The 12,632-nt window shown below is 40.6% G+C and overlaps 1 protein-coding gene across 1 annotated transcript in view; it reads left to right on the top strand.

Moving 5' to 3' along the window:
• syne2b (spectrin repeat containing, nuclear envelope 2b) overlaps positions 1–12,632 on the top strand; it is a 169,869-nt gene that overhangs the window by 60,367 nt on the left and 96,870 nt on the right. Inside the window, exons 46-59 of the mRNA XM_030719074.1 lie at positions 60–359; positions 869–1,096; positions 1,612–1,728; positions 3,577–3,873; positions 4,199–4,543; positions 4,770–4,948; positions 5,445–5,661; positions 5,891–5,989; positions 6,282–6,446; positions 6,831–7,178; positions 7,422–7,558; positions 8,093–8,222; positions 8,365–8,538; positions 8,710–8,929. Of these exons, the coding sequence (XP_030574934.1) occupies positions 60–359; positions 869–1,096; positions 1,612–1,728; positions 3,577–3,873; positions 4,199–4,543; positions 4,770–4,948; positions 5,445–5,661; positions 5,891–5,989; positions 6,282–6,446; positions 6,831–7,178; positions 7,422–7,558; positions 8,093–8,222; positions 8,365–8,538; positions 8,710–8,929 (2,956 nt within the window). The remainder of the gene's footprint in view (positions 1–59; positions 360–868; positions 1,097–1,611; positions 1,729–3,576; positions 3,874–4,198; positions 4,544–4,769; positions 4,949–5,444; positions 5,662–5,890; positions 5,990–6,281; positions 6,447–6,830; positions 7,179–7,421; positions 7,559–8,092; positions 8,223–8,364; positions 8,539–8,709; positions 8,930–12,632) is intronic.

Here is a 12,632-nt window from a genome sequence, read left to right as displayed (position 1 = left end):
TTGTCACAACTTTATTACAGGTGTTCCCACTTTGAATTGTTTTCTTTCCTTGCTTTCAGACTGTTACGTCTGCCAAACCTGAAGGAGAGTCCAAGTTGCTTGACCTGAAGAGGCAGGGTGAGAGTCTGTGTCAACACCTGGAGGAAAGTAGGAAACCAGAGGTTGAGCAGCTGGTAGCAAACACAGAACAGCAGTGGAGGACAGTTTTAGAGGCTGCTAACCAAGCAGAAGTCAGAGGTCTTTCTGTCGACTTTGACATCCAGAATAAAAACACAGAATCGTGGATCAGAGAGAGACGACACAAGCTACAGGCCGTGGGCAGTCACACAACACCTGAAGAGAGATGCCTCACAGCGCAGGTCTGTTTGAACGCAACTATTGTACAGTTGTGGGAACATTTTTCAAAATTTTTATCAAAAATATATGAAAGATATGTGCGTTAACTGGATCATTTTAAGGCATCCAGACTGATCATGTCTTAAAATGACTGTTGAGTTTTAGAATTGAAGTCCAACAATACCTGAGCCTAACAGAGTACATATAACAAGATAAGTCTGAGATGTTTTAAGATGTTAATTTTAGAGAGAATCATATTTCATTTAGATCATATTATGACCTTTTGTCAAATGTTACATATTTTGGTCCCACAGTTAAAGGTTTAAGAACAGCTTAGAATAAAATTCATAGCTTCCTCTCCATTTGATCCAGAAATTTGTTTTACTATTCAAGCCATTCAAACTATCTCCCTGTCCATCCTTGTATTAAAAGTTTACTCATGTAATTATAGTAGCTGTTTAATTTGATGACTACTATTAATATTTATCATTATATTATTTTATAATATAATACTAATAATGTTTTTTTGAAGGCCGTCTTGACTTTGAGATCCGAGGGTGACTGTAAGGTGAATAACTTGAGGAGACAAGGCCAGAGTCTGTGTGACCACCAGGATGTTAAAGAGGGCAGGAAAAAGCAGGTTCAGCAGACCGTCAGAGACATGGAGGAGCTGTGGAGGGCAGTCCTGCAGGAGGCTAACCAGCTTGAAGCTGCAGCAGAAGCTGAGATTGCCCAGGAGACTGAGAGGAGAAGGTTGCAGGTGAGAGCACTTGTTAACACAGCATTAAAACGGCTTCTGTCAGACTGTGAATTAACTCAGGTCCAGAGTAAAGATTATTTTGAACTATGAGTCAAATAAAGTACTGTAGCAGGTTAATAGGCATAATGGGCCCCCTTAGATCATTTTTAAAAAAAATGTTTGTGTGAAATTATCCCAAGATGTCACTTTTTTTTTTTTTTTTAATCTGAGTTCAGGGAAGGGAATTATTTGTCCTTTGCTGCACCACTTAGGCTGGTATTATACTTTTTTAAAGTCAGCTTGAACAGTGTAGGGTCTGTGTGGACAAGTCCACAGGGTTATTTGCATCACTCAGATTTAAACAGGTAGAAACAATAACACTGATATTAGACTCAGGTCCTAAATATACATTTTTATTTATCATTTATTGTAGAAATTGGCATTGTTGCACAGAGTACTCATTTATCAACAGACAAGAAAACAACTCCCGTCTCTTTCTGGTGAATTGTGTGCTTATCACGTGGTTTCCTTTACAGCTGCAAGATTTTGATACCTGTCAGCGGGAAACTGATGGCTGGCTTAAAGACCTCCAAAAACAACTGAACACTTTAGGTGGTGAAACCAAAGCTGAGGACAGGCTGCATGTAGCACAGGTGAGCTAAGATGCTTGAAAAAAGAATGAGAGTGGCTCTGTGTATGCTGGATGCATCACTATTTAATGCTGTAGTATTATTATAATAAATAAAATATAATCATACTATAATGATCATAGCGTATGTACACTATATTGCCAAAAGTATACACTCACCCATCCAAATCATTGAATTCAGGTGTTCCAATTACCAAGCCCCTAGGCATGTAGACTGCTTCTACAAAAATTTGTGAAAGAACAGGTCACTCTCAGGAGTCCAGTTGTGAAATTTCCTCGCTACTAAATATTGCACAGTCAAATGTTAGTGGTATTATAAGCGGAAGCAATTAGGAACAACAGCAACGTAAAATGACAGAGTGGGTTCAGCAGCTGCTGAGGTGCAGTGTGCCAAGTTACAAATCCCATAGCTTTGTGGGAAAAGTTTGGGGATGGCCCCTTCCTGTTTCAAGTCCTGACCTCAACCCGATAGAACATCTTTGGGATGAATTAGAGCGGATTCTGCGAGCCAGGCCTTCTCGTCCAACATCAGTGTCTTTACCTCACAAATGCACTTCTGGAAGAATGGTCAAAATTTCCCATAAACACTCCTAAACTTTGTGGAAAGCCTTCCCAGAAGATTTAAAGCCAATAAGTCTTCCAATCCAAATGACAGTATCAGTCGTTTAGGCAGACCCTGAAATACAACCCATATGAGCGTTTCCAAAATGAGTGCTCCCATATCCCATTGGGGTGGCTGTAGCTCAGTAGGTAGAGCAGGTCACCTACTGATCGGAAGGTCAGCGGTTGGAATCCTGGCTACTCTGGGCTACATGCCAATGTATCCTTGGGCAAGATACTTAACCCCATGTTGCTCTCCGACCGTTCTGTCGGAGTATGAATGTGAGTGAATGTTAGTTAATTAAAAAAAGCACTTAGCTTCATAAAAAAAATGGAAGTGCTTGTATGAATGGGAGTGCATGGGTGAATGCAAACAGGTTGTATAAGCACTTTGAGTGCTCATACTGAGTAGAAAAGCGCTATATAAGAGCTAGTCCATTTACCATTTACCATATGTCTGTGGGTAATGTTGCTGTAGATCATGAGGTAGAGTAGGTCACCTATTAATCGTAAGGTTGGTGGTTCAATCCAAAGCTATTCCAGTTGGCATACCAAAGTGTCTGCAGGCAAAATGCTGAAGTGCTTGTATGAATGAAATGTTGTATGAAGTGCTTTGAGTGTTCAAGTACAATAGTAAAGCACTATATACAGTAAGAACCTGTCTATTTATTGTTTTAACTTTTCTGGTTGCATCTAATGCCATTTAGTCCACAGACTTTTCAGTAATCTGAGAAAATCCATATTTATGTATTTTTTCAGGATTTGCCAGAGAAACCCAAACGCGTTATTCACACGCACTTTCATGTGTGACCAGTAGAGGTTGCTTACGTTCATTTTAAAATGTAGATATGCAAAAGTGACCTACGAGGTCGTTTTTGTAAGCGAGGACATTCTCATTGAAGCTGTTATAGCTGCAGAGGGTGGGCTGACATCATATTAAACCTTATGGGTTAAGAATGGGATGTCACTGAAGTTCATATGTGTGTGAAAGCAGACGAGCGATTGCTTTTGGCAGTAATGTGTGTGTATGTTTGTATGTTCCCTATCTCCTCCTAGATGGCGTACAGAAATGTTTTATAGAAATCCCCCAACCACATATATTTGTACATTTGACAGTTTAATTAAGCACCAAATGGAATGTCGTGGTTTAGTTCTGAACCGAATGCCCGCCCCGTGTACTGTCACTGCATCAGTCGTGTGAAGCCAGTTTTAAAGTTTAGATGACTTTGACCAGTGACATTTTTATTCCCAGGCCATTATGAACTTCAAGCTTCAAAACCTCAAGAAAAAAGCCCAGAGCTTGCTTGATCAGGAGCTTGATGAGCACAAAAAACAAGAGATTCAACAAAAAGTCAGAAAGACTGAGGAACAGTGGCTGAGACTCCTGAAAGAAGCTAAAGAAGCTGAAAGGCAGTGTGCTCTGGATGGCCAGCTGAGGGACTTTGAAGCCACGCGAGAAAAGACCAGAATCTGGCTGGAAGAGAAGCAGCAGAGCCTTTTCTCTGTCATCAATCAGACAGACCCACAACAGACCATAAGCACTGCACAGGTAGACATATATTGTACAGATAATGCAGACATGAAAGTTATAGAAATTGTCTGGTTAAAGATTAGATATACAGTATTCAGTTTATATGAATTCCTGAGGTCTAATCCCTTCATTTGAATGCTTTAAAAATGTTGACCTGTTTGTTCTTTATAAAGTAGAGAGGCAAACTGGTTCGTCCTTTTATTCAAAAAACTAGAACACATTTCTAAAAGTTATTTTCTCCTCATTTTCAGTCACTACCATGCTTTATTTTCCCGTCTGTCTATGTGGCTAATTTGCACGTAAATAAAAGAGAAATATAGCAAAGATTTGTTTCTATTTTCAGACCATCCTAAGCTGCAAGCCTGAGGGAGACTCTAAGCTGGAAGAACTAAAAAGACTAAGCCAGAGTCTGTCTGACCAAGAGGACCTGGAAGCGAGCGTGAAGCAAAAGGCTCTGCAGACAGTAAAAGACTCAGAGGAGCAGTGGAGGACAGTCCTGGAGACTGCCGAGAACACTCTGAAGAAAGCCGAGGTCCAGTACTCTCTGTCCAGGGAGCTAGAGGCTTTCCGTGCCCATGCAGGAAGCACTAAAACCTGGGCTGAAGGCCTGCAGAAACAAGCTGATTCCACGGGGACCAGCACTCAGGGCAGCATGGCTCAGTTAGAGGACAGACTGAGTACAGCACAGGTGAAACATGGACTACCACAAAATGTGGAAAGTTTTGTATGCCACAATGCAATAATTCACAGTACAAATCTTCTTAAGAACAAAAGTTCTTAATTGGCTGTCTTTTTAGACAGGCATTTAGTTTTTACTAAGTCATTATTTTACAGGCAAAATCAAGTTTAATCATTTGCTAGTTTTTAAAGCAATATACATATGTCTAATAAAAACAAACAAACATTGTCTTTAGGCCATCTTGAGATCGAAGTCAAATGGTGAGACTCAAGTGATGGAGCTGAAGAAGCGAGCACAGAGTCTCTGTGACCACAAAGATCTGGAGAAGAACATGATGCTGGAGGTTCAGCAGACAGTCAGAGACACAGAGGAGCGGTGGGGGGCATTGCTGCGGACTGCTGAGGAGACACAAAGGTAGAAAAGGCAGTTTCTAACTATGAGTAAGGGAGATTATTTTCTGTTTCCTAACTCCATTTAGAAACTAGGCCTTACTGTCTTCTTCACAGTACTCAGGATCAGCCCTTTGTGGCTGCAAGTATCTGCTTTAATAAGTCTAAATATAGTGCAGCAGTATGAAATCAGATTAATCACAGACATACAGAACAGTGTTAGAATAAAACCTTTGTATGGCCCTGGGCCATCAGGCCACGGATTAAGTTAAACTCTGTACTTAATTTGCTTTTCATGAGGTTCCATGCTGATATTGAATGTGGATTTTCTAGCAAACCTTCATTAAACCCCAAATATAATCCTTCCACATCCTTTTTTTCCCTGAAACTTAAATGTGACATTTAAGAAATGACATTTGTGTCTGTGGTCTTTCTAGGAAAGCAGAAACACATTTATTTCTTCTGTTGCTGCGTTACAGTTAATTTCTAAACTCTGCCTTCCGTTGTCTATCACCCATTAGTAAGTTGCAGAGTGTTGTGGACCGCCTGGTGTCCTGTCAGTGCCGGCGAGAGCAGGCAGAGGTGCATCTGTCTGAGCTTCAGAAGCAAACGTCCAACCTGCCACGTGTCTTCCCGTGGCCGGGCCTGGGAGAGCGGAGGCAGACTGCGGAACAGGCCCGGGCCCTGCTTGACCAGGTTACAGCCTTAGCCCCCACCCTCTCAAACATCTGCACACAGGTAATGGCCTTGCATGAAATTGTTTAGCTCATCTTGTGCCAGTTCATAACTTCTGGGTTTAAAAACACAATCCTATAACTCACTTTGAGTAGTCAGTAAGACTAGCAAAGTGCTATATAAAATGCTAGTCCACAATAAAAGGAAAATGTGATCAAATTTGGTGGTTCACAAAATCAAACGCAATGCTACGGTTTAAGTATCTTCACTGTATTTCACTGTTCTTCTCAAGGCTGCAGAGCTGTTTGAAATCACACAGGACCATAGCTGGTCAGACCCCTCCTGGAGAGCTAAGAAGGAGTCTATACCTGCTCTGCTGAAAGAGCTAACTGTGAGTTGTGATTACGTTCTTAGAGAAAAATTATTCAAAAGTAAATGGATTATTATTTTTTTACTCTTCACTGTCCATGTATTTATTGATTTACATCAACACAATCTACCGATACAAATGCAATAAGTCTGGTGAATCAGGTGTCAGGTGCTGCCGATTATTAGTGGTTCATCTTTTGGAGACTGGAATATATTAAAAGAACATTGTTCTTCTTCTATCTGGCTTTAAAGGAGGGTGATAATTTGGCTAACTGCAAAGTTACCCTGTGAAATGACAAAACTGTTGTCTTCAGGCTGCAGTAGCCAACCTGGAGCAGGGCATTCTGACAGAGCGACAGTGCACCCAACTATTGGAGCAGCATGAAGCAGCTCAGGCCTGGCTGAGGGAGCAGGTGAAAGGCCTGGAATCTCCTCCAGCAGACAGGCAGAGTCTGCACAGTGCTGTGAACACCCTTAAGGTCAGAACATGCAATGCATTGACACACTTGTCTAAGCACCTGTGGTTGGTTACTAATACATAAAATACTAAAAATATTCATGTTACAACACAATGCAGATATCACTTCTACTGTTTACTCATATTTTATTTTTGTTTAGTTAAACTGGAATAATGAAAACTGCAGAATTTACTGTTTGTGGTTCTTTTTTGTGGTTTTAATCCATTTAAAATCTATATTCATTCTTTCTTAATCATCTCTGGAGTTATTCAAATACCTAGAAATGTTTGATTATATTGAATATTGCACAATCTTTTACAACTTTCAATCAAAAACACTTTTTAAACACTTTTTAAAAATCCCAATCCCAATGGTTCTCTTCCTTTTCCCTTCTTCTTGTGCCAGGCTTTGCTCCAGACAGTGGACAGAGAGCAGAGAGAGATGAAGGAGCTGGACTCTGCCAGAGACAGTTTGCTAAGCCTCTGCACTCCTGGAGGTCAGGATGGCCTGACCCTCGAGGTTAGCCATCTTCATGACCTCTGTGCCATCTCAGAGCAGGAGGTGAAGGAGCGCCTGATCGCCTGTGAGATGCAGCTAGAGGAACTGGACAGTCAGGTGGCCAAGAGGGCCCAGGGGCTGAAGGAGAAGGCTGCAGCCCTACAGTGGGAGCTCCGCTCTCTAGACCAAGCACTCAGTTACAGTGAACCACAGAACAATATTGCTCAGCTTCAACAGCACTGGCACAGCCTACAGGTTATTACCACTTTTTTTTTTTATTCGAGCACACCATCTGATGGAATTTTTCAGCTTTTTTTTTTTTTTTTTTTTTTTTTTTACTTATAAAGTCAAGAAAATAAAAAAAAAATGACTGAAAAAATAATAATTTGTATTACTGCATTGTGCGGTGGGAAAACACCTTTTCTAAAGGATTTATTGAATTTCCCATTCAGAAATATCAACCCAGTGTACTTACGTGATGTTGTCCCTTTCTGTTAGAACTGTCAGAAGTCACTGGAGGATTTGGGTGTGAAAATTCATGACCTGCACCAGGAAGTAAAGTCAGCATCTTCTACCAATGAGCTGCCAGCAGAAATAATTACTGGGGTTGACTCATTATGGGAGCGACATGCCAGGTATCCTGCTGTGAAAGTCATGAGATTGTTACCACTTTTTGTTTCTTATCACTTTTTTTATTTCACTCATGGTTTAAAAGAAAAAAGATATGATCTAGCAAAACACTGGCAAACTCATCTCCTATCATCACAACTAGGATTTCTTAAACTGTAAGCCTGCTTAAATAGATATTTTGTAATAAATTTTCAGCTGGCATCATCTGTCCATTTCAATTTACTCTCCAATTATTCTTGCATGCCAGCCACATGCCACAGTGGGTCATTCTGCTCTTGATCAATTGCATGGATACACAGAGTTCTTCTATATTTATAACCCGGATATTAATTTATTGGCTGGTTAAACTTTTTTAACAAGATTCACATGTAAACAAATGCTCTTTTGTTGAAACATTGCATTCTAATAGCAATGTTAGGGGGAAAAAATATTGCAATCTGTTATTGTGTTTATTGTTATCCTGTAAAAAAAATGTCATTCTTGTATAATACATACATACATACATTCTAATAATAAATATTATTTCATTATATTGACAGCCTAAAATCTAGGCTCAGTGAACATCAGGTTACCTGCTCCACAAACACAGCTACCTGTCTCATGGACTGTCTTCATACTCTGCAGCAATGGACCCACAGCAAACCATCTGAGTCAATTTCCTCTGTGCAGGTCTCTTTTACTCTTGTTTCAGTCGTGTTCTGCTTTAAAATAGTTCTTAAATACTAATGATAAACATTATTTTTTTGTCTGAGAGCTGTAATTGTTATACATCACAACAACCACTTTTAACAGTTTTTTGTTCTGTTGTTAGGTGATACTAGAGGAAGGCGAAAAGTTGCAGGTCAGCCTAGAGGAGGCACTTTCTCACCGACAGTTTCTATTGGCCTGTTTAACACCAGACTTGCTTGAGAAACTAGAAAAAGAGGGCTCAGAAACACTCAGAGAAGCACAAACACAAAGGATTTCTCTGAGTCAGAGCTTAAAGGTATTTATATTTATTTATTTGGCTTTGAATGTTTCATAAGATCATGAACATCAATTTTTTTGACACAATAAAGCAGTTTAATATTTTATATATATATATATTGTCATATCTTAATGTACTTCCAAAAGTATCTTTGTCATTATTAATGTCATCTTAACTCGTCTATTCAAGGAACTTAATCAAAGAAGTAAACAAAAACTTCCTGACATCCAGTCTTCTGATGTACTTCATGAGAATCTGGAGACAAAGACGACCATCGTGGCACCGCCACGAAAACAAAAGCGCTTGGCTGAGAAAAAATCTCAGAGTCCCGTGTCTGCTTCAGAAGCCATTGCCTTACAATGTTGCAGCACTTCCCAAGAACCACAAATTGTAACGATAGATTTCACAGGTGAGCCTGTTACAAATGAGCAGATTAAACCTGCATCTGAGCAACCCACTGTGATCCACAAGGTCACGGAACAGTCTGCTCCCGTTATCAGTGAAGAAACTGAAGCTGCACAGGTGCATGTTGAAAATAAAACCGAGGAGATGGCAGAGAATAAACAAGAGCCTAGTAGTCAGAAACCTCTAGTGACTGGAAAGCCAACTAAAGAAACTGTGGAAAAAACTAAAATCATTTCAACTTCAAGGAAGAAGTCAAAGAGTTTTGAGGTTTCTACACTTGCAGAGCCAGTGTCTTCACTGGGAAAAGTTGCTAGTATGGAGTCAGTGGAAACCAAAGAAAAACCTGAAAAGTATACCATAACACCAGAGCTTGTTAAGGAGCCAGCTGTAACACCTGTGACAAAAACAAGGCAATTGCCACTAACGAGAAGGTCAAAGAGTACAGAACTTTCCCTTAATGTTGGTGATACTGAGTCACCTCAGACAAGGGACGATCCTCAAAGCAAAAATTCTACCTTGGAGTTTAATGACCAGAATACAGGTTTTGTTACTGAAAAGACAAAACCTATCAGAATAAAATCAAAAAGCACTGAAATTTCTACATCACCTGAAGCAATTGTTGCCCAAGTTGCATCAACAGATGTTGTGCCTGATCGAAACAAGAAAGAACCTGTTGGCCAAGAGTCTTCAAATCCAAATATACCCAAAGGATCAGCTCAAATTATTGTTATCGAAAAAGGTCAGCTTTCACCAACCAAAAGAGAATCAAAGACTCAAAAAATTTCTTACATGGAAAAGACAGAGGGAAAGGAAACTAATGACAGCTGTGTAAGGGAAGCTGATGTAGAAGAAACTAAGTCCAAAGGAGGTAGGAGGAAGTCAAAGGAAGGCTTTGAAAGCCAAGAACTACTGTCAGCTACAGAGGTGTTGACAGGAACAACTGCGATTGTTGTAGAAAAAGGAAAGCTTTCACCAACCAAAAGGTCAAAAGCTTTAAAAAGTTCACCAGAACTTTGTTCAGTGGCACAGACAAAGTCTAGAAACCAGCCAAAGGTTGTCATTGCAACAAGTGAAATTATTTTTGGGGAAAAAGAAAAGCATTCATTAACAAAAAGAAAGTCAAAAGTCCTTTCCTCCAAAGATGCTGGTAAGGACATGTCTGAGACCATGAAAGGATCTGTCGGTCCCAGCAAAGCTGAGGATGTTTCTTTGGAAAAAACAGAACTCACCCCAACTAGGAAGAATCTTGTGGAGTCTAAGGATTCTAAAAAAGAAAATCAGTGTGAACAGCAACCTTTCAGTGAAGACATAGATACTAGAACAACTGAAACTACTGTTGAAGAATTAACAGAGCTGTCGCTGACTGAAAGACAGTCAGTGCATCCAAACATTTATCTTGAGCTTGCTAACAAAAACCAGATTCCAACCAAAAAGGAAGATGGCAGTGAGATGGCATCCTTGCCTACTGTAGAGTCAGTTGATGTTGTTTTTAAAGAAATGTTTCCTATACAAACCGGATTGACATCAGATGATGAGTCAGTCCCTACCCTTGGAAGATGTGATGAAGAAGAAACTGAATGTACTAAGAAAGAGATTGACAGTATGAAATCTACAACACCTGTAGAGGTGGTCACTGTGCAGGAAGATTCCGACAATCAGAAGTTACCTCCATCACTGGAGATAGTGACAGTAACAACAGAAATTCCTACGGTCAGTAAAGGAGAGCGTTCAGCAACCAAAAGAAAGTCAAAGAGTCGTAAAGCTTCCTCAGAACTTGTTAGCATGGATTTATCTGAGACTTTGAAAGAACCTCAGTCTGTGGGTCCCAGCAAGCAAGCTGAGGTTACTACTTTGGAAAAACCTGAAATCCTCCCAAGTAGCCAGACTTCAAAGAGTCTTGTGGAGTCTAAGGAAATGGAGAGAGAACCTGAACGGGAAAAAGCTGCTTTAAGTTCACGGGCAGTCACTGGAACAAGTGAAACTGCTGCTGTAGAATCAACTGATCCAACAACAACTGAAAGAACGTCCGAGAGTCCAAAGGTTTCTCTTGAGCTTGGTAACAAGGACCAGATTCCAGCCAGAAAGGAACATGACAGTGAGATGTTGCCATTGCCATCCACAGAGCCAGGAGCTCCTGTTATTTTGAAAGATGCATCTCCAATACTAATTGGACCAAAGTCAGATGATGTAGACTTGTGCGTTGTTCCAGATTCAGCCTCTGTTCATGAAAGACATCCTAATACAGAAACTGAATTTATTAAGAAAGAGACTGACATTTTAAAACCTGGAGCTCTTTTAGAGGTGGTCACTGTGCAGACTGAAAAGGCTACAGTGGAGCTGACAATGACCAAGGAAGTGTCAGACAGTCATTGGTTACCTGCAGCTCCAGAGGTGGCCACAGTGACAACAGAAATTCCTGCGGTTGATAAAGGAAAGCTTTCACCACCGAAAAGAAAGTCAAGGAGTCGTAAAGCTTCCTCAGAACTTGTTAGCATGGATTTATCTGAGACTTTGAAAGAACCTCAGTCTGTGGGTCCCAGCAAGCAAGCTGAGGTTACTACTTTGGAAAAAACTGAAATCCTCCCAAGTAGCCAGACTTCAAAGAGTCTTGTGGAGTCTAAGGAACTGGAGAAAGAATCTGAATGGGAAAAAGCTGCTTTAAGTTCATGGGCAGTCACTGGAACAAGTGTAACTGCTGCTGTAGAATCAACTGATCCAACAACTGAAAGAAAGTCCAAGAGTCCAAAGGTTTCTCTTGAGCTTGCTAACAAGGACCAGATTCCAGCCAGAAAGAAACATGACAGTGAGATGTTGCCATTGCCATCCACAGAGTCAGGAGCTCCTGTTATTTTGAAAGAAGCATCTCCAATACTAATTGGACCAAAGTCAGATGATGTAGACTTGTGTGTTGCTCCAGATTCAGCCTCTGTTCATGAAGGACATCCTGATCCAGAAACTGAATTTATTAAGAAAGAGATTGACATTTTAAAACCTGGAGCTCTTTTAGAGGTGGTTACTGTACAGACTGAAAAGGCTACGGTGGAGCTGACAACAACCAAGGAAGAGTCAGACAGTCAGAGGTTACCTGCATCTCCAGAGGAGGCCACAGCAACAACAGAAATTCCTGCTGTCAGTAAAGGAGAGCGTTCAGCACCCAAAAGAAAGTCAAAGAGTCGTAAAGCTTCCTCAGAACTTGTTAGCATGGATTTATCTGAGACTTTGAAAGAACCTCAATCTGTGGGTCCCAGCAAGCAAGCTGAGGTTACTACTTTGGAAAAAACGCAAATCCTCCCAAGTAGCCAGACTTCAAAGAGTCTTGTGGAGTCTAAGGAAATGGAGAAAGAACCTGAACGGGAAAAAGCTGCTTTAAGTTCACGGGCAGTCACTGGAACAAGTGAAACTGCTGCTGTAGAATCAACTGATCCAACAACAACTGAAAGAAAGTCCAAGAGTCCAAAGGTTTCTCTTGAGCTTGCTAACAAGGACCAGATTCCAGCCAGTAAGAAACATGACAGTGAGATGTTGCCATTGCCATCCACAGAGCCAGGAGCTCCTGTTATTTTGAAAGATGCATCTCCAGTCCTAATTGGACCAAAGTCAGATGATGTAGACTTGTCCGTTGCTCCAGATTCAGCCTCTGTTCATGAAAGACATCCTAATACAGAAACTGAATTTATTAAAAAAGAGACTGACATTTTAAAACCTGG

This window comes from Archocentrus centrarchus, chromosome 22, assembly GCF_007364275.1.
Source record: "Archocentrus centrarchus isolate MPI-CPG fArcCen1 chromosome 22, fArcCen1, whole genome shotgun sequence".
NCBI lineage: Eukaryota > Metazoa > Chordata > Actinopteri > Cichliformes > Cichlidae > Archocentrus > Archocentrus centrarchus.
This window is presented reverse-complemented; position numbering and strand designations above follow the sequence as displayed.